Here is a 22,874-nt window from a genome sequence, read left to right as displayed (position 1 = left end):
TGAAACTAAATAAATAACCAAGCAACTATGCACTAGGAGCAAGGAATATAATTGTCTTTGAAATTGACCATTTTAGCTGGAATGGTATTCCCTTTTTTGCTTATTTGGAAACAGACAGCTGTCTTGAATTACTAAATTGATTTTATAATCTGCTTACCCTCTTATTGGGCCTACAAAGAGTTTTTAGTTCATCGTCTTGAAGATTAGTTCTATCTTTACAACCAAAGTCATACAATGGAGCACCTGGTTCACCTCCTTCCATATTAACTTGTTCATAATGATGTGGAAGACAGAGTAAGATACTCATAGGAGTGACCGGCTCACAAAGCTTTTACCTGTCAGTAAGTTTGTCTCCTTGAAGGTCAGCAGTAAGTCACACCTAATTAAGGAGTAAGACACAACCTTTCAGAAAAATACTTGTAGACTGGGCCCTCAAAATGTTTCTGCTAGCCTTGCCGTATACTTCAGCGTGATGGAATAATGTTTTTGAGACAGGCCTTTTTTGTGGGTTTTTTTCTCACCTTACACTTCAAGAAACAGTAGCTGGTAATAGAATTAATTAGAATAATAATGATAATATGATGATAACAATACTACTACTACAACTACTACTACTAATAATAAGATTAATATACCACAGCTACTATACTACCACTACTACACTAATAATAATAAAAAGCAACAACAAAAACTATTTGACTGTAGGGTGTGCACTACAAAATAAATAGTTTTTATGCAAAGCTGAACTAGGGGTTAAAGGTGATCTGAAAAGCATGAGCATTCCACTGAGCCAGCGTAGCCCACCATCACTAGGAGGACTGTAGACAGAGGGGAGGTCAATGTTTCTAAAGTTGGACAATAGATTAATTTTTCAGCTGAGATTTATATGTATGTATATTGACTAAGGGCCTGATTTAGATCTCGGCGGACGGGTTATTCCGTCACAACGGTGAGGATATCCCCTTTGCCGAAATATAAATCCCATTATGTCCTATTGGATGAATATGAATCCCATTATGTCCTGTTGGATGAACATGAATCCCATTATTGCCTGTGGGCCGAGATCTAAATCAGGATCTACGTTCTCTAATATATTACAGAGTAAGACAGAAGAACTCATGAAAAATCCCAGAATTCAGGGTCTGGCACAGCATTGTCTATTAACAGCAGGAAATCTTTCCATACTTGTAAGCAAATTATGTGCTACTTTCCTGGAACTCCTAGAGCTTCTTTTCGGGCTGGATGAAACCAGGATCCTTTAGCCCACCAGATCTGAACACGCCCAGTCCTCTACCACCCTACCAGGATTTCCCTGAGTCTTCTCCTGCCAGCCCAGCCTTTTGTTTAGGGATTGAGGTAGGCATTATGTTAGCTCACTCTATGATACTCATTTCACCTTGAAGTATCACAGACCGTGAGATTCGGGTCTGCACGTCTGAAGGACGTTGTTTAGCCTAGGAGATGTTATTCATAGAATACAACAGGAGTCAGCAAATCAAGGTCATAGATGGATTCACCCATTTGGACATGGATTGAATGAAGAATGGTGTTTGCAGATTGGCTTCTCATATGCCTTCAATGTGCTGTAGTGGCTGAAAGCATTGATTACAGCCATGCAAACTTTATTTTCAGTCAGCATTGTGCTGCTTTTGTCCACAAGGCGGATTCATGACAAATTATCAAGATACCCACATGAGGCACATTTGCATGTTAATACTAACCAGATTAGTTTGCATAGTCAGTAGTTATCATGACATGGTGTGATGCCTCCTGCCCCCTTTAAATCAAATGGTACCACTTCCAACCTACTAACTGAATCCATAATACTTGTGAGACGCCACAGCTTAGTGATGCAATGTAAATACTGTCAGTTGTTCAGTCTATGTTGTCCACCATAGTTCAGGATGCATTAATTCATGCAGTGAAAGTTGTTGCTTTACCTCTGTACTACTAGGAGCTTTAACTATTGAATATATGGCCTCTTCAATTGTTGGTTTCTAATCCAGTTCCCTATTCTTTAGACTGGCACTTAACATGGATTGATTGTCTATATCTATTCATTAATCACACAAAAGGGGATGGAAGGAATGCTTGCAAAATGTTTAACCACTGCCAATCGCTTGGGGTAGCATTTCAACCCATCGTTTTTCACCCACCATGTCAGCCTAGACAAAGTCCCATCTTACGTAAATCAGTACTGACAGTGCTCCTTGTGGAACATTCTGTTCTGAACTGCTAGACAAGGACCCTCCAGAAGGGACTACAGGCAAACCCCAGACGGGTTTCACCCTACTTGGAGCTCATCAGTACAGTGTAGTTTGAATCCTATGACACAGTGAGTATGGGACCCATGTTTGAGCATATCCATCACAATTAAGGTGTCAACTGCAAAAACAACAAGATGATGGACGGAATACTTAAATAAATCTCACCCACTAGCAATCACTTGGGATGCATTCTAGTGCAGTGTTATTGTTCATCATACCACTCTAGACACAGTCCCATCCAATGCATTCTATACCGACCCTGATCCTCATAGAACAGTCTGAGATGAGGACCCCTCCAGAAGGGACCACAAGCAACCCCACACCAGTTTCACCCTATTTGGTCAGTATGGTGTAGTTTGAGTCCTGTGGTACAGTGGACCCATGTCTGGGCATATCCATCACACTTAGGGCGTAAGCAGCAACAACAACAGGATGATGGATGGAATTATTGAATTAATCTCAGCCAGAATATTTGGATTTATCCAGGTACAGATCACCCAGGTCTGCAACTGATGCCATAGTACAAAAAAATCAAGTCTAACTAATTCTCCATACTAGGTTCTTTCAAATTAACTACAATATTTGCCACATGAAAGACATATATTTTCTATGAAAGTTGCTTGAAGGTGTTTTTACTTATATGAGAATTTAAGAAAAATTAATGAGAGTTAATGAGAGGCAAATCTGCATATTCTGCTCCACTGTCTCTCTTAGATGCTAGACTAATTCAGGGCAAACCTGCTTGACTCGAAAGTGACCAAGAGCATATAGTGTGTGTTGAATTTCAGAGCTTGGCATTGAATGGAGATATCAAACACACTTAAGATGATGCAATAAGTCTAACCACTGGTAATCACTCAGAATAGCATTCCAATTCCCCGTTCCCATCGTTCTTTTGCCCACCATGTGACTTCAGTTTAAACAAGCCATGTGCAAATCAGTTTCAGTCCTGCTCCAACAGGAACAGGTCTGCTTGCCATGCCAAGTTCGCTCCTCTCAGAACTAGAACATAAGCAAACTAAGTCCAGTTTTGGCTTGATTTGGCATCTTCAGTTGGATGTGGCATGACCCCAGTGGCACAGTGAGAAGCTGACCCACATTTGGGCATACCTTTGGCCACATAGAGCATTACATCAAACACACAAAAGGTGAAGAAAGGAATGCTTGTATTAGACTTCTCAACTTTTGGGTTGTAATCCCCCAAATGTTTTGCCTTACTCCTCTGTTTTTTGCTGGACTCGGTTTTGTTGGCCTTAGGACTCTGTGCATTTTACCACTGCTAACCAGTGTTAACATGCTTTTGCTCGCTTCTTTAAACATGCTAAAATTGGCACATTTAATTTACTTGTAAGTGTTGGAGCCAAACACCAAATATTGTAACCAAATTGTAATTGTAGCATTTATAGAGCACTTTAAACCAGGAGGCATCAAAGCGCTTAACCGGGAGAGAACCATGTGAAAGGTGAGGACCCAAAGCAGAGTCAACCTCAATAACCAGGCAGCTTTAAAGGAGGAGTAATTTGAAAATAACCAAGTTTGCTTACGAAAGAGCAGGTATGAGTTTAAACTCCTAATGTTTACCAGGAGGGAGTTCCACAACCTGGCAGCTGCCACCGTGGAAGCCCATTTCCCCACTGGCTTTCCTACACCTAGGTACCACCACCTTACTACATTTAGCTGATCTTAGAGGCCTAGTAGGAACATACCAATTAAAGGCCGTCCTAAGATGAGTTGACCCTGTAGATGGAGATATTTATGAGCCAAGCAAAGGGCTTTGAAAGACACCTGTTTCTACATTGGCACCCAGTGTAGGGATCTCAATCCTTCCCTGAGTGAGAAGTGTTTTGGTAGTCCCAGGACCAAATGTGTGCTGCAGTTTGGATAATTTGGAGCTTTTTTAGTGAGTACTGGTTGACATTTAGATAAAGGGCATTGCAGTAGTCCAAGCGAGAAGTAATAAGTGTGATGACCATTGACACACTAAGCTCTATCGTGACAAAAAGGCAGGATTTTCTTCAAGATCGTAATGGTGAAGCAGGAGCTCACAGTTCTATTAACCGGGTGTTGCAAGTCAAGGCATTATCAAACATTACACCCAGATTTTGGCCACTGCCACCGGAACAGGTAAAGTACTAAATGTTTCCGGCCACCATTGGTTGGTCCAGATCATGCTATCTATTCCGAAAACCATGATCTCTGTTTTCTCCCCGTTTATTTTGAGCCAGTTCTCGCTGGTCCACCTGCAGATTGTCATCCAAGCCCTAAATGTATCAGCCACCTCATCCCAGTCATTGGTGATGGAAACGATGATCTTGGTGTCATCCGCATAGGACAACACCTGGCAACAGAAAGAAAGCACCAGCCTCGCCAGAGGGGTGACATTCAAATTAAACAGGATAGGACTGCGGAAGGACCTTTGTGGAACCACACAAGGGAGCTGGAAAGGATTGGCTCTGAAATCCCCACAGCTGACTGTAAGAGTCCTATCCAACAGGAAGGACTCCAACAAATTAAGAGCTGCGTCCTTCAGCACAGCCTAACGCAGTCTTTGCACCAACAAAGATGGAAATATAGTGTCAAAGGCTGTGGATAGGTCGAACAGTACCAGAATAGCTGTGCCTCCCTTGTCTACTTGCCTGCGAACGGTATCAGCAGTCGGTATAAGAGCTGATTCAGTGCTGTGATTCCTCCTGAAGCAGTTTTGAGAAGGGTGCAGGAGCTTTTGCTCCGAGAGACACTGAGCCAATTCGTGGTTGATATGCCTCTCCAGGATGTGGATCAGACAGTAAGGAAATCGGGCACAGATTATTTTAATTGCCCAAATCGCCATCAGGCTTTTTCTTCAGAGGAATGGCAGTTGCCTCCTTCCAGTCCTGCGGATACACACCAGACTCCAAAACCTGAGAATAGGACTTCTCCAAAGCCTCCGCTATAAGGTCAGGGACCAACTGCAGGACCCTGGACGGGCAAGGATCTGTCACCCAAAAATTGACCCTGAGAAAACTCTTTGACATAGGTCTTCTGGAAAGTGGTACCACATGTACCCAGGGACTGTAATTAAATGCTATTAGTGGGCCTGTGGCACTTATTGTAACACCCACTTACGTAGACTTTTTAAACATGTGTCAAGCCTGCTATTGAAGCCTGTGTGTGCAGTTTTAAACTGCCATTTCCACCTGGCAAAATAAAACCTTTTGCCAGGCCCATACCTTCATTTTTAAGGCATATAAGTCACCCCTAGGGTAGAACTGAATATCCCCCGAGGTCGTAGTGCAGTGTATTAAAAAAGTTAAACATGCTCTTTTTTAGTTTTACATGTCCCAGCAGTGAAAAACTCCTAAATTAGTTTTTCACTACTGTAAGGCCTACGTCTCCCATAGGATAAAATTGGAGTTAACCTATTACATTTAATAAGCTGTAACTTCCAAATGGGAACAGGTATCCAGTTCATGTTTGGTGTCTATGAAATTGTAATGAAAAATCATTCCTTTTACTAGAGTCAGATGTTAAATTACAATTTTGAAAATGCCACTTTTAGAAAGTTGGCGTTTTCTTGTCCTAACCATTTGGTGCCTGCAGCCTGTTCCTGGGTCACACGATTAGGTGCAGTTGGCAGTTGGCCATGGTATGTTCTTCCAAAACATCCACACAATAGAGGGTCTGGGTGTTGGCAGGATGGGTTATCTGTAGCACGATGAGGAGGTGGAACTGTCACCTACCACACTTGCAATTTCATGTGGCTGCCCCAGTCCACACACAAAGGACTTCACACTAGCCTGTTGTGCCACCAGGCGGACTGGGACCAGCAGCGAAAGGCAGGAAATTCCAGACTTCTCTTTAGGGTGAAACTCCAGGTATAAAAAAAGGGGACACTCAGATACACTCCTGGATCTATGGATACTACAGAAGAAGGACACCTTGCTGCTCTGCTGCATGAGGTCTGCTTTGCTGTCTTAGAAGGAAGTCTGGACCTGCACCCTTCAGCCCAGGCTGAAGTGACTCCAAAGGTAAACTGTCTGGCCTCCTGTTCTGAGCTACAGGGACATAAGACTCTCCAGATGCCTCCCTGCATCAGCCAAGCTGACCTTCTGCCTGGACCTGCAACTGGACCTGCTACTGGAACTGCCTCAGCCCACGGGCCTGTGCTGGAGGGAGTTCCTGATCCCCAAGTGGTGCTGTTTAGTTCCTGGCCCCTCGGTGTGGTATCAGTTAAGCACCTCCTTGAAGAAAATAATAAATCCTAAAGTTTTGGGCTCTTCACAACCACTAACTGGCCCGTTCACGCCAAAATCATGCCTCCCGCACTGACCACTAACGTGAAACCCCGGCGAACCAGATTCTTTGTGCTACAGTGACTGCCTGCGACTACTAGCAATGTGAGAGCTGCACTTTCGCACTACAGCATCGACAGCCAGCGGTGTCTGCCAATGCAAGTATCCAGCAACGCCGTCCACAATGCCCAACAGGATCTTTGGGCTACAGAGAATACCACTCATAACACTCCCTGCTTCTCACGGCATCCTCCAGCAAGAACTGAACTCTTCACGCTGGACATTCAAAGGCAACTTTTTCAGCAGGACTAACCTAGTCCCTGTATCTTGCCTGCTCTCCATCTTATGACCTTCACCTGGTGTCTCAAGACAAGGCAAGTGGCTTTTTGAGCTTTTAGGTTCTATGCGTCCCTTAAATCTTTTAAATTGCATATCTCTGGTTGACTTTTGTCATTTGGGTGTCAAATAAAGTATAACATTTTTGCCTATTTTTCTAAATTGGTGTGAGATTTATTTTGTGTTGTGTTTTCACTTAATTACGGTTTGTGTGCTGCAGAACGTTTTTACATCTTGCCTCTATGCAAATCAGTCTTGGTTGCCCCAGTAGGAAGAGTCCTGCCCGAACTGCCATGTCAGGTCCTGTCTGAACCTGGGCACAAGCTACCCATTACTGTCTTCAGCCAGGATGAGCCTCTTTATTTGGGAGTAACTTAGTTCCAGTGGCACAGTGAGTAAGGGAACCGTGATTGGACATACCCATGGCCACTTATGGCATTACATCATAAACATAAACATGATGGCCCGTCTGGCAGTTTGGGATGCACTGACCCATAAGGAGCAGAGTCAGCGCTGATTTAGGCAGGAAAGGTAAGCTTTGTGTGGAGTGGAACAGTGGGCGAAAAACAATGGATTGGAATGCTACCCCAAGTGATTGCAAGGGGTTAGTTGTTTTGCAAGCCTTCCTCCTATCACCATTTCTGTGATTTATATTAAGACCTAACTGAGCAGGAGTATTCCCAGGCATGGGCCCCTTGCTCACTCTCCCATAGGGTCCAGAGCCAGGGAAACCTCGCGGGTGATAGTACGATTTACAAATACACATAACATAGTATCCAAGCTATATCTCAATGACAAGGCCTAACCAGGCCAAAACTGGTTTGGGGTTGCTATTATCCTTTCTGTAGGGGGCCTTGTCTGACAGTTTGGGATGGATTGTTCCCAGCAGAGGCAAGGCCAGCACTGAGTTGCATGAGACGGGCCTTTGTCTAGAATGGCATAGTGGGTGAAAAATTATGGACCGGAATACGGCCCAAGCGACTGGCAGTGGCTGAGATTAATATGAGCATTCCATCCATCGTCTTGTTGTTGTTCCATTTGATGTCTTAATTTTAGGCACGATGATATTTATATGAGAAGTGAAATGGGCCTCATGTTTTTGTCAGAACGAACAATGCAATTCTCCAAGATATTTGGGACTGGATTGGTCTTTACTAAATGTTCCTTTTTGTGTCTAAATGCTGTGAGTCACATCCTGCTCAAATAACAATCTCTGTGATTCAGGCACTAGCTGCTAACATGTCACAAATGCCAGAGCATTTCTGTGATGGGATTTCGAATTACTGCAATTTTCCAAATCTGCAGTAATCCTAGCAATGCTTGGTAATGCCAGTGCCACACATTTCAACCATCCCTGCACAGCTCACACTGAGCATCTCTGCATACTCATTCTATCCGCTAATTTGATACCTAACAAACCTTTAGGGATATGTTGCCCAGGTTCTATGGAACTATTCTGCAGAGCTCCTGTCCTTGATTGTGCTTCTGGTTCTTGTGCAATGTGCCGAATGTCCATACTGGAAACACAAGGCACTACCTTACCTGGGTGCTGCTGGAGCTTCCTCTTCGGCTGCTGTTCTGGCTCTCCCCGCTCATGCTTGTGCTGTAGCAAAGAGCATCAAACCCCAGAATGCCTCCAACGCAGTCACCGATGAGGCAAACCTGAAAAGAATATAGACAAGGTCAGCATCAGTGCTGTCTTCACTTGTGCATATTTCTATGTTGGTATTTCTGTACCACAAACCGAGCTGTGGTGCATCAGGCAGCTGTACATAGCAGAGAGAATGAGACTGGTCCTAAGAGAGGAGCAATTAAATATCTTGTGCACTAGTGAAACTATTGTAAAAACAAGTCCACTAACTGATGCATCCTGCTCGGAGAGAGATTATGCTTTAATGTGTGGTGCTTGATGGTGGTTCCCCAAGGCAGTGAGATGTTACGTCATCAGTACAACCAATAAGTATGAAAAAAACTTCATGTAAGGCATATCACATTAAACACCTGTCTCTGGTGTTTTAATGGAGGAAGTTCAAAATGCCTGACTTGTTTTGGCCTCGAAAATCATCAATGAGCTCTCATTCTCTGCTTTATTAACCCATGGATAATGAAATGCTGTAGAGGTCCTTCTAACATCCAATCTTGTGTCCTAAAGATTGCATCAAAAGCTTTACAAAAAATGCATCTAGGTCCAGGATGGTCAACCAAATCCGCCTTGATAAGAAAGTTCAAACCAGCCCCTTGATGCACCAAATGAAGTCTGAAATTGAACAAGACACCATAGTCTTTCTCACTCCACAAAGAGGTGCATATGCTTCAGCAAGCCATCTTCTACACAGGCTAACACTAGTGCAACCTCCCCTCAGCCCACTGGGTCACTGATATTTGCCCCATCAAAGTCATGAAGCAGCAAATCCTAATGTTGTCAAATAGCCTTCTGTTCACCCTACTCTAGAGCAAGGTAGGACGCCAGGTGAGTGGAAGACTGTGACAGTACAACCACTTATGACGAAACCGGCGCTATCACCTGATAAATCTAATAACTTTTATCCCTATAGTGGTCTCACACATGGATTAAATGGAATACCTATCGTGGAAATATTTGTGCTCCCCCTGTTCTCCCCCCCTCCCCTGATGAACCTGAAATTGCTAATCACGTTGAAATCTAATAGTTACAACAGTGAAAAACAAGTGTGACGTCCAGACATCACCTGTATCTAATCTGCATATTCTGAAAACCCAATGAATGCATATGTATAGTTGCTTGGCTGCAAACAATAAAAAGAATTATAAAAAAAAATAACTGTCATCCAATCTCCTTTTCACCCTATTTGGGAAACATTTTGGAGAAAACAGTTTTCACTCGACTCTGCCATTTTCTCCAAGATTTCTTCAATCTGGCTTTAGAATCAGAAACACCACTGAAGTAGAGTTACTGTGCAGTGCAAATGAGTGGATTTTCATGTAGTTCCTATATTTTGCTATACAGAATCTGCGCGTTCGGATAACTAAACCTGTGCCCAGTCTGCTTTGCAGACTCGAGTGGTAGCACTGGCACCACTCGTACTGGGAACTATGTGTCCCTCCTGCCCTCACAGGTTGGGGTGCGCAATATCACACCTGCGCCCAGGTAGTGAGGAATACCTATGTTTGTTTTCACTACCTATGAGACCTGCTCTGCCCATAACTTAATATGGGGAAGTGGTTCAAAATACTACGCACTGCAATGGAGGATTGCAGTGGAGCAGCCTCATGATGTTTCATATTATTTCCATTGGTAAAGGGGGCTTTGGCATAACCCACTTAGAAATGCCACTTATAGAATATGGGCATTTCTATGCTCCAAGTCTCAGGGACCATGGTGCCTGGCTCCAGTGCACAACAGGGCTGGGGGGAAGCATATGGGTGCATTCCCCAATTGACAGAAATAGAACATGGGCATCCCACATGAACAGCTGCCCTCTGCCATTTGAGGGCAGAATGGGATAGATTGAAGAGAGAGGTGATGACACTTACACTCTAGGGGCCGGATCATGGCCCCACTAAAGATTAAGAACTGCATTCCAAGGCCCCATGGCAGACTGCCCTACAATTTAGGGGAGATGTGTGGTTTGAAGAAAAACCCATAACACACAATAGTATGACTACGGGTGCCATCCTCCAGCAAGGGTGAAATATGCTTGTGTGGACGTGGGACCAGAGAACTTGGACTGCGTGGTGCACATTGTCAGAGGACTCTATCGTGAACATGGAGGATAACTGTCCACATAGAGACTGGCCTGTGCCAAAGACCTGCTGAAGTGTGGGGCCCTGATGTGTGCCCTCCAAGGGCCTGACGGAGGACCTCCTGTTATTCCGGAGATTTCAGGGACATCAAAGATCTCCCCTGAGGGACCTACAACATCTACCTGTGACATCTGGAGAGCTGTGCCCTTTGAAGAGCCCACCTCAGCAACTAACTCCAAATTGGTAGTGTGGTGTGGGCATGGACTTAAGACTTGCACTGGAGACCCAATTGCCCAGTGGGGAGCCCCAGAAATCTTGTCCGCATCTGAGGCGTGTGGTTCCCGTACTGCAGGCACCATGACACTGATAAGCGTCTAGTGGTGGTGAGGGGATTCACTGGTTGTGGGACCCCCTGTAGCCCGTTTTGTCGATCGTTCCGCATTTTTCTCCTGAGACATGCCAACTGCATGTTCATTGTGTACGGTGTCCGATTCACAGGGTATGACACTCAGAGGTGGGGGTGTACCCAAGTAGTGTCTCATTCTACCTCATGTGACTTTGCTGAACTTGCGCCTGATGTGTGTGACTGGACTGGTCTGGTGCAACCTGTATCATTGTGCAATGCATGTCGTGCTTCATTTCCAGAGAGGTACAGAATTGCAACTCTTCGCTGAGTGTGTGACTGGAATTATCTGGTGCAACCAAACTTGACTTGCACCGGTATCAACAAAAGCCTTCTCCGCAAACTCCAGACCATCCAGAACACCGCAGCCAAACTTATGCTCAATATCCCACGACACAACCACATCACCCAACACTTCCGCAACCTCCACTGGTCTCACAGTCGAAAAAAGAATAACCTTCAAGCTGCTCACACACGCCTACAAGCCCCCACAACACCGGACCCCAATACCTCAATGACAGAATCTCCTTCCACGCCCCCCAAGAGAGACCTCCGCTCAGCCGACCTCGCCCTAGCCACCAGCCCTAGTTTCTACAGGACCAGAACTGGTGGAAGATGCTTCTCCTACCTCGCAGCCAAGATCTGAAATGAACACTCCATTCACCTCCGATGGAGCCCGACACTGCACTAATTTAGAAGGGACCTCAAGACCTGGCTCTTCGTATGACCCTGACGGAGCTGCTCACTCCCCCCCCCCAGCACCTTGAGACCCTCGCAGGTGAGTAGTGCACTCTACAAATCCCCTGATTGATTGATTGACAGGTCATTGTGCTTCCTTACCAGGGAGAACTCATCATGTTTGAAATCTGAAGTGCCTGGTGTGACTCATCCCTGCGTGCACCAGTCGCTGCGAACGGATCGCCTGGGCATGACCTGGATCATCGTGTACTGCTCATGGCACCTCATCGTACCGAGAGGCTCCCCTATGTTACTCCCCATTCATCGATCGCTCCCTTGTTTACCTTTATCGTGGCCGACCACCTGCCCTCACCACACCTGGCCCCTCAAGAAGACATCTTTGTGCCAGATAGTAGCGAGAGAGATTGGCTGGGTTGAAGAGGCGATTCCAAGACAGTTAGGAGGCAGGTGAAGAGACTGCATAACTCCTTTGCGTTTTGAGACCTATGGGTAAACTTCATGAATGGATGCTAACCTCTCTCTTATTTATTTCTACCTCCTAATTAAAACTGTTACATATTCCCACCTGCTTCCCGAGGACCCAGACTGTGTGTGACTTAGGCTGCATGCGGCCCAGTGTCCGGGAGGTGGGGTAGTTATCTTCCATCCAGGGGTATAGGACAATAGATGTGAACTTGAGGGTGGAGGGACACTTGGGCCACTAAGTCTCCAGAGGGTGAACCGTGTTCCTGCTGGGGACCAGTGGCACTGCATTAAAATGCTGAGTCTGTATGTGTATGTAAGAGCATACCATACGGACTGGCTGATGCCTGTTACATCATGTAGTGGTACGGAGTGAGTGTGTGTGTGAGTGATCATGTGCGGACCGCCTGTGATTCACGACAGTGTACGGCAGTACTGCCTTATATTTTGATTGGTGCCAAAAGCAAAATACCTTTTGGCATTGGGTTTCTCCCGCATGGCTTCGGCCCCCGGTACTGCAAGAAAGTGTTCTATGTTTTGTGTATGTATATAATATTGATATCATGCACCACATAAGGGTGCTCTTTGTCAGCTGGAGGGAGTTAGATTAGGAATTGTCTATAGTGTGCATACTAGTGATATCATAACAATACCAGTGGGCCTAGTAGTGCTAGTCATATTTACAATTGGGTTTTATGCCCAAAAGTATATGATGGTCATGTTATAATGTTTGAATATATGTTTTGAATGTAAACATTTTTAGATAAATCCTATGTGAAGTCTCTTTTGTGATGCTCAATGTATTTATCGTGAGTGGCTGCTGTCCCTTTGCTTTAAACATTGCCTCTATAGTGAGCCTGTCTGCTCAGTACCAGGCAGCCCAAGGCTGAGCACGGGTTATACAGTGAGTGTAATCACCTGCCCTTGATGGGAGTGATGGTTCTGCCTGACTGGAGGCATCCCTTCAGCTAACCAGACACTACTGGTTTTCAGGCTCTGGTTGGTTTCTGTTTTATTTCAAGAAGACTGCATCCACCCTGAATGTTCAGAACATCTAACTAGGACAAGGTTACACATAATTGAAATGGAAATCTGGCATGGATCCACCTTCATAGGCAAATGTTGGACACCCCTTTTCTAATGCATTGTTCTTTAATGGAAAGTTCAAGCTGCCCCAACATTTCACAAGCTTCCGATTTAGATTGCTGTACGGAAAGTGTGCCCTAAGTAAACACGGCAATGCATTGAGCCGCGTAATGATTAGGGCAGGCACATATTTTTAGAGTCCAGTTCAAGGTATCCAATACTGATACTTCTGTCTAAGTGGATTCTCCTGGAAACCTGTATACGTGCACACATACACCAGTGAATGATGCAGTATTATCTTTTTTTAATCGAAGATGTGCAGCTTTATGAATTACTCATGACCCCGACTCTCAGACACAAAAACTGCTCCCTGGATTAACAAGCATTTGCAATGCAATAGGTCTCGCATTAGTGAAAGTTTGAGCTATTGGCGTTGCTAATATTAATGGAACGGCAATAGCTCATACTTTCAGTAATGCTTTGCTGAAGTCATCAACGCCATATCATTGCGCTGTGACACTCTTATAAACATGTTCCGAGTAACAAGAACTTATTAAGAACGAGGAAGGGGGCAGCGAGAAGGACACGATGTCAAGCAAGGAAGATAATGGCTGCGGGCGGCAGAAACAAGAAACTGAAGGGAATACAGTCATGTGCCAATGGAAAGAAGCGATGTGTGCACAAGAAAGAAACAGCAACCGAGTTAGATAAACGCATATTGTGTATCAAAAACCAGGAGTGCTTGCATCTAACACAGAGTGAGAATACAGCACTGTAGAAAGGTCAAGAAAAAGAAAAACACTATTGGAGTTGTGTGAAAGAATTACAGATCATTTGACACGCAATAATATTTCAAACCAGCTTTTCTTGGTACCATATTACAACTTGGCGTTTACCATCACGTCTTTTCTTTTGATCCCAGTACTAAAACCCCTAAAGCTGAAAGAGCAGCAGCTGAGTGCGCCCGGTGTACTCGCTCAGAGTAGCCCCCTTAATGATCACCTGTCACAATGACACTGCTCTGCCAATAAGACCACCGGCCCAGCCTGTCAACCTCAGACTCACCTCCTTCATCCGCTGTATACAGCCAGATCCCGGGTCACCACCACCTCCCGCCCCAGAACAGCGTGGATATCAACCCTCTGCCTGTCATCCCTGCTATTGACACAGTTGCTTTTCACTGGGGACACCCCAGCCTTCAACAGGTGATCACCGGGGACAGTTCTCAATGACTGAAACAACAGAGAAAACTGCAGGGTGACTCCTCGGCGAGGAGCCGCGCTAAACCACAGAGGACCAGACGTCGCCTACCCTTGTAAACCCCAACTGCTTGTCTGAGACAGACCTTGAAAAATTGAAGTATTTGTAACCCCCTTTGATGCAAATTGAAAACATAATTCTACCCCTGAGTGTATTTCTGTAAATTCTGGCTTTACCCATAAAAGACACCCCACCCGGAAAGTTCAACTACCCTAATTGCACTCCCTCACGCCTGCTGAGGAAGTTGGCAATCACCACTACTTATAACATGGAAACCAACAATACAGAAGGGAAAATATTTTTTAGGGAAAAAAGGGTGGAAAATATATTTTTTTCAAATAAAATAACCATCGAAAAAGGACTGGGCATTATTACATCGAAAATAATCACCAGGATTAGAGGCTGACAATACTCAATATGATGACAACTCCAGATGGTATAAAGGCTGTATTTTAAACAATCAAAGGGGAATACTTAAATGGATGAAGGGGCGTGTGGTTTGGGAGCGGGTCTGCCCAACAAATCCTTTAGGTTATCAATGAACAGTTGTGCATAAGGTCACAGTAGGGAGGGCACGTAATGGGGGTGTCACAGGGCTCAATGCAGCAGGCGTCTGATCTGATGACATTGGCAGCGAGCTCGGGTCGGGGTTGGACGCGAGCGGTGTGACAGGCAGAGCTCATCTCTCCGCTGGGGGTGCGGTTTCAGATTCAGCGGCACTCACCTGTACAGTCCCCAAGAGGGTCCGGCAGCCGGAAATCCCTGTCTGTTGCCGCACCTCCACTGTCAGCAGCGTGTTGTGATGAGATGACAGCCTACCTAAATCCACCGAGGCGAGCCAGTCAGTATTTTTTAATTTATTCCGCGGACGTTTAAAGAAATGCGTGTTCAAGAATGAAATAAACAGCACGGCAGAACGTTCATAAGAGAGCTCTAAGGCTACATCTGCTCCCACGGCGGGCTGAAGGCATGGTTTCTCGACCAAGCGGTGTCTGTGACTTGCAGATCTGCAGACACAGACAAGGGGTTATTCCTGGCACGGTTTCTCAGAAACAGGAGTTACAAGGCTGAAAAAACGAGTGGTGTGCGCGTGCACGCCTCAGCGAGACATGTGGTTTCAATTATCGAGCCCGTGTCTGGGCACGATAATTGAAAACACATGTCAGCGGTGCGCGTAATAGACACCAATAGGCCATGGCCGGAGCAATGCGCCCGCCAATGGCCAATTGCTTGCTGTCTTTGATAAAAAGACGCACGCAAAGGCCAATAGCGTGGGCCAAAAGGAAAAGCACACGCACACGCGTGTGCGATTCCTAGATCCGTTTTCAAACCTCCACATGAGGTCTCTCACTGCGCAAGCAGAGCAACGCACTGAAACGCTAGGCGCGAGACCTAAAAATGGCTAAAAAGAGCATGTTTTACTGGTCTGCATCAAATACGGGTCAAATTATACAGAACATGTCAACTGCGTCAAGCAAGCTTCTTTGGGATTGCTGAGGCTCATGGCCATTACAATAGTTCCAGTTGTTAACCTATCAAACTGATTTGCTGTATCAACGTTGTGTTGTAATGCACTGGGCAGAGGCATTGTGTGACCAGTCTGACAAGTGTCTATTTCTATTGCAACCAAGACAAGCAAAACTTAAGAATTAGAGACCAGTGACTAGTATACTGCACTATATATTAATGTAGTAACTCGCACTCCCTAACCTACTCACTTACATCTCATTCATTCATCCAGTGACTCATAATGAAGACATTTCCAGGGGTTGATCTTCAAGTACCTCCTGCTCTTTTACAGCCAATATTTCAATACAGAAAAACATCACAGACTAAAGCAATAGCTGCCTACATCACATGTTGTTGAACCAAGGGACAGATCCATGCCACGTGTTCCGACTTACCACCGCCTGTGTAAAAAGACGAGCATCACGTTTGCAGAAAGACCTTTAACTCAAAATGACGTGCTATTCAGGAAATGCTGCTTTTTCGTGCAAATATCCCATGTAATGCCTAGAATTTCTATCTTATTTCACACCCAGAAGCCCCTTCCAAACTTGACCTACCTGTCCGTCAAAGCCAGACCCGTCCTCTGACTTCAGAAACTCATTGTACACTTGGTTTGCTTTACAAATCACCATGGCAACAGCATCCTGGTACTGTGGAGAGGAGATGGCCAGCAAAGGTAAGGCAGCAAGTGGGATGTGGTCTTCGCTGTTGCTCAGGCAGCTCTCGTCATAGCTGTACGGGTTCAAGCTGGAAGAAAAGAAATGCAGGTGTGAAGGGGCAATCGAGCAAAGCACGGGGCAAGAAATCAAAAAGGAACCCCTGAGGAGGTGCATGGATATCTAGCCAGGGATGAGACAGTGGTCAGTGAAGAAGACAGCAAAATGGAACAGCAGGCAATCCTGTTAGTGTTAAAGATCACAGAAGAGGAAATGTTGCCACCCCCGGATGAATCTGGGTCTCTGCGGTTCAACTATTTATGACTCATGCTCCCCTCAAACATTTGTAAATCATTGGATGACATTTTTTACTGACTTTATGTATTCAAATTACAGTATGATTTCTAAAAACATAATACAGTTATACACCATCACCCTTCAATACCGCCTCTCGCCTACATCACACAGTGAGCCCACCATAAAAACATTTTTTGCACTCAATCTGACAATGATGTCATGTTATGTCAACCCACATAAATTGGCCAACTTGATATCTACACTGGGATCTGGATAGATATGTAGGCAAAGATGGCAAAACAAAAATAATTTCACGATATTTTTCTAATTATTTTCACCAATTATTTTAAGCATAAAATTTATCTCTTTGAGTAGAATCAATCGCTGTAGTCCTTCGAATACAATATTTTATGATGTTATGAAGAGGTAACAACATTTCGAACGCACTCTAAATCGTAGAGTGCAAAACCACTTTATTACAAATGTAAAAAAATCAATGCAAAATATACATAGAAAATGTTATCCATGTTTTTAGAGAAATATCTAGAAGCATGCAAATTAACGCAGACATATTGGACAATTCGCAAAACAACCACATACAACAAGACCAGACATCACCTCTTGAAGACACACGCATATAATTAATTGTAGTATAAGCAAAACATTTTGCACCTTTAATCAGATGTTTCCTGTTCAATTAATTGAGGACTCAGTTCCTACTGCAAATAAATGTGTTAAGTCAACATCAGGATTGACAAACATTCTCCTCTCTTCCTCATTATGAACTCCTTCCTTAATCAATAAGGTTAAAGAGTAACAAAAAAGTTAGAATGCGTTTCTCAATCAATCACTCAACTCATGGTGAAAGTTAAAGTGTCTTGATGAACATCAGATGCGAACCAGCCAGACAACTGCTGACTTTTCAGCAGTCCACGGTCATGGATTCATTGGGCTGTATATTTTTACTCATGAGTTAAGTGATTTTCTAAATTTTCTATTACATGCTTTGTTTGAGGAAGTACATTTTGGTGGTGTCAAGTAAATGTTTGTGCTTTGAATATATAACTTTTATAAGATGTATTTACAATAGCATTATTCAGACACCATCTTTGGTTCCCGTGACAGCTCTCGCTAACCCGTTCATTGCCCTAGTAATACATATGCTCTCTTTAAAATCAATCAAAAAGCATGCACAAGACAAACAGATGATGTATGTTTATGTGTGTGAGATCCATTTTATCTATTCCTTCAAGTCTCAATTTAATTATGAGCGGTTATTTATTTTCATTTTAGTACATCGAATAAAACACTTTAAATAGATTTCATCACAAAAAAGAAAGCACATTATCAGGGCCTTTGAAAAGTAACAATCACTTCTTTCACTTTGCCCTGTTATTTGACATAAATATATTATTGTGACGGTAGGGTTTCTCATTTTTGGTTCCTCCGTTGACCGCTGCTTGTGCTGGCATTGACACTCCTACCCCAAATCACATGTTTAAGCCCCCACCACGCGAGACCTTAAATAAACTACACACATTTTGCATGCATAACTATATCCCTAGTAAGTCTACTTTTTGGAATCTATAGTCCTGTGAAAACGCACTTTCCTATATATGTTTTTCATTCCAAATGTTTTATCAACATTCCAAAGAGGGTAAACAGAATGCACGAGAAGCTTCAAGACCAGAATGGCAAAGAAAACATTGATTTCTGTGTGGAGATCTCCACCCTGACTGCGGAGTCTCTATACACTTCAGTAGTAAATGTGGGAGTTGATTTCTGTGTGGAGATCTCCACCCTGACTGCGGAGTCTCTATACACTTCAGTAGTAAATGTGGGAGTTGATTTCTGTGTGGAGATCTCCACCCTGACTGCGGAGTCTCTATACATTTCAGTAGTAAATGTGGGAGTTGATTTCTGTGTGGAGATCTCCACCCTGACTGCGGAGTCTCTATACACTTAAGTAGTAAATGTGGGAGTTGATTTCTGTGTGGAGATCTCCACCCTGACTGCGGAGTCTCTATACACTTCAGTAGTAAATGTGGGAGTTGATTTCTGTGTGGAGATCTCCACCCTGACTGCGGAGTCTCTATACACTTGAGTAGTAAATGTGGGAGTTGATTTCTGTGTGGAGATCTCCACCCTGACTGCGGAGTCTCTATACACTTCAGTAGTAAATGTGGGAGTTGATTTCTGTGTGGAGATCTCCACCCTGACTGCGGAGTCTCTATACTCTTCAGTAGTAAATGTGGGAGTTGATTTCTGTGTGGAGATCTCCACCCTGACTGCGGAGTCTCTATACACTTCATTAGTAAATGTGGGAGTTGATTTCTGTGTGGAGATCTCCACCCTGACTGCGGAGTCTCTAAACACTTCAGTAGTAAATGTGGGAGTGACAGTAGGAGTGGCTGGACAATGGGGCACAGCTGAGAGTTGAAGTAATTTACCGCTAAAGTAACTTACCACTGTTACTGCACCTCCTTCCCATGGAAGTCAATGAAGTTAAAGACTTAAAATAAAACCCCATGGGAAATAGTGTTAAATTAATTTCAAAATATATAAAATAGTTGGAAGTATAAATAAATATAATTTCATGTAAAAAATAAATAGTACTCATATGTATGAATTTGGACCACCTCTTTTATCAGGGGGTGGAGGCATGTACATCCACACTTTTGAGTAACTTTACACTCAGATTTTTTGAATAATTCAAAGTTACTAAAAATGTAAGAGTGACATTACTCATCTACAGGGAGAGTGAGGACAAACTTCCAATACAAAGTGATGGATTTCATCCTTCTGCAGTTAATATGTACAGTAGAATATTTCCTGGCCATGACAGAAGAAATCTAAACCACCTGCATTAACAAAAATATGCCTTTGTTGAGAATTGCTACTATCAATTCTGAAAATTTGCATCACAATTTCCCACACAGAGGCCAGGACCAGTTAACAATCAGGCATCCTAGGAAAAGTGTGTTGAAACTTTTAAAAACATGATTGCCAACACAGGTGGCAAAATCATCTTGGTGCCATGGAGTCTTTGAGGGGGCCTGAAGACCTTTAGCAGGAGAAAGAAATTGAACCGGACTAGTGGGGAGACACTGGCAGATTGGCCTCTCCCTGGACTTTACGTAATGTAGACTTGTTTTGGCGCAATGGAAGGCAATCATTATTGGATTCTATGCTCAGACACTCTGGGAACTTCTTCTCCCTGATCACCTTGTACGCTTCATGACCACCTTTACAAGGTGTCCATCAATGCCATAAATATCAGGAAAGGCCAGAGCCCAAGGAGGATTTTATTTAGTTCTGTTATCTAAACAAATGGAAAAAGGGCCCAATCTGCAAATCATATTTGGCACAAAGAATAGGATGGGGGTACATGCAACATTCTTTAATACATCTGGCACTGACAGATCCCATTATTGTCCATGTTTTTTCAAAAGGACGGCCTTTTCCTGATCAGACATTTGGAGTTAAACCACAGCGAATCATCAACCGAGTCCAAGACTTTGTTAGCAGTGGGGAAGTCAAATCTGTTCAGGACCTTCTTGGTGGATGGTAGGTCACAGAATAAGCAACAAATGCTGTGAGTTCATAGTCATAAAGAATTTACGGACGAAAAAGAAGGGCAAACATACTTTCTTCATTTCTAACCACAGTAGAATGTCTTATGTATTGGATGGCTCAGTCAGCCATTTCAACTCTTGCCACATGATAAAGTAGTTACAAGAGGCAATAAAATCTCTGTGGGATTTGGTTCTCTCTGCACGGTCACCCCCAAACATTTTCCTCCACCCTTCTTATTTTTACTGCATTTGTTTCTGTTTACCTTAGGACTCTGCACTTTACCATTGCTAGAGAAGTGCTAAAATGCTTGTGCTCACTCCCTAAAACATGGTAAGATTGGCTCACATCTGATGGGTATATGTATTTGCTTATAAGTCGCTAATAAAGTGGTATACCATACACCCAGCTCTGGTAAATTAAATGTTACTAGTGGGCCTGAAGCAGTTATTTTGCCACCCACCTAAGTCGGCCCTGTCTCAAGCCTGTCATTCCCGCCTGCTGGCAGCTTTAAACTGCCAATTCGACTTGGCAAAATTACCCCCTCACCAAGCCTTTATCTCCCATTTTACTACATATGTCACCCCTATGGTAAGCCCAAGGTAGCCCATAGGGCAGGGTGCATTGTAATTAAAAGGTTAAACATGTACTTTTAGGTTTTACATGTTTCGCTTTTCACTACCGTGAGACCTACCTCTCCCACAGGATAGCATTGGGTCACCTGCTAGCGAGCAGTCTTCACGCGGTAACCAAGCAGAGGGCAAAGGGGAAGTACTGAGACCAGTTAATTGATAAACTAAAGTGTCAGAAAAAGAAGGAGCTCCAAGAAAGAGGTCCGACGAATGCTGCAAACCTGTGTCAGGTGAGGCAATCCCTTTAGAAAGCATGTCATCTGACGTATATAGAGTTGTGTCGCATTCCGTATGGTCGGACTACATTTCTCAATCTATGGAAGAACCTCTATAGGAGTGCGCGTGTCACGTTCATTGTACTTTGCAGAAAATAAAGGTGACAGACCCAGACACGTAGCTAAGCTTACTCTTAAAATATAAATGTCAATGCTTTTGTACAAATAAGACAACACCTTCGAAAGGATATAGGAATAGGTTTAGCTGCAATAAACAAGATTACTGCAAACGGAACAGTATTGGAAGAAATGATTTTTCTGTTCGAATTGAACAAATTGTGCGAAACATAGGTGTCAGATGCCCATTAAATATTTCGCTCATGAAATATTTTGCTTGTTGAAACAAACCTTTGTTAATTGGGTTAGCTTGAAAGCCATGAACTCAAGGTATAATAAAAAAGAATTGGAGCATATTTGTATAAACTGCTCTTGGAGAAATGGCAAGTCTCTAATTATCCACGAAATAATAAAAAACGTGGGAAATTTACAAATATTTTGCGCTGGGTTAGCGCTACAAAAGTGATGCTAACCAGCGCAAAATGTTTTTTGTGCTATTTACTTTCCAGCGCAAAACTTGTTTGTGATGGAGAGCTCCCTCAAAGTAGGGCAAAGCAGCGCGAAGCACTGCTTTGCGTTGCTTAGCGCCGAGGGGACGTTACATGGGTTTGGACTTGGGAGTTCCCATGCAACCACCCATGCCTTTTAACACAAAACCATATTTATAAAGATTTGTAGACATGGTTTTGTGCCAAAAGTTAACGCCCTTTCAAAGGAGGCACTAACAGGAGTGATGCTTTGGCCCTATGGCGCTAAGGTATGTGCCTAGTGCACGGCAGCTGAAATCAACGCCGGCGCAAGGGAAAGGAGTGAGTTATATCTCTGAAGAAATGGCGCTCTCCTGCTCCCTCCTGGTCACGCAATGCAGTGCAGCCTTGCTGGGGGCTGCGCTTCATTGCGCAGATCTTTTGAAAATCTCTCCCATAGTGTCGCAATTATGGCCTGTCGGTGGTATATTCAAGAAGAAGGATGAAAAGAAGCACTCTGGAAAAAAATCAAGCAAACTAATCTATGGACATTAACACCCTCAGTCAACCAGCTTCTTAGGCAAATTTTATATCTTCAAGCACAACAGAATTACTGTGTACATACGGCAAACTGACACAGTGTCTGACGCCCATCATTAGTCCGATATCCTGACCGGGTTTTGCTCTCTGGCAGTACTGGGACTGAGTCAGGTGCCATCCACTGTGCTGCTCTGCCGGGGCACTGTGCACCATGCTGAGTGAGTGCAACGCAGCAGCTCCTGGGGGAAAGTTACATTCAGTCCCCACGGGCAGTTCAGGCCCTGTTAGAGAGGATAGTCAGGGAAGCAGTTGTGCCATGTTCGACAGGGTGGCGCACTGCGGGGGATGTTGAGGCTTGTGT

General features: G+C 44.0%; 1 protein-coding gene across 2 annotated transcripts in view; it reads right to left on the bottom strand.

Annotated features, from left to right (window-relative positions):
• The window catches only part of PITPNM3 (PITPNM family member 3), a 1,847,214-nt gene that overhangs the window by 423,028 nt on the left and 1,401,312 nt on the right, over positions 1 to 22,874 (bottom strand). For both annotated transcript variants that reach the window (XM_085649907.1, XM_085649908.1), the window contains 2 exons: positions 16,574 to 16,763; positions 8,417 to 8,536 (listed from right to left, as the gene is read on the bottom strand). In XM_085649907.1, the coding sequence (XP_085506033.1) occupies positions 8,417 to 8,536; positions 16,574 to 16,763 (310 nt within the window). The remainder of the gene's footprint in view (positions 1 to 8,416; positions 8,537 to 16,573; positions 16,764 to 22,874) is intronic.

Source organism: Triturus cristatus, chromosome 3_2 (assembly GCF_964204655.1).
Source record: "Triturus cristatus chromosome 3_2, aTriCri1.1, whole genome shotgun sequence".
Lineage (NCBI taxonomy): Eukaryota > Metazoa > Chordata > Amphibia > Caudata > Salamandridae > Triturus > Triturus cristatus.
This window is presented reverse-complemented; position numbering and strand designations above follow the sequence as displayed.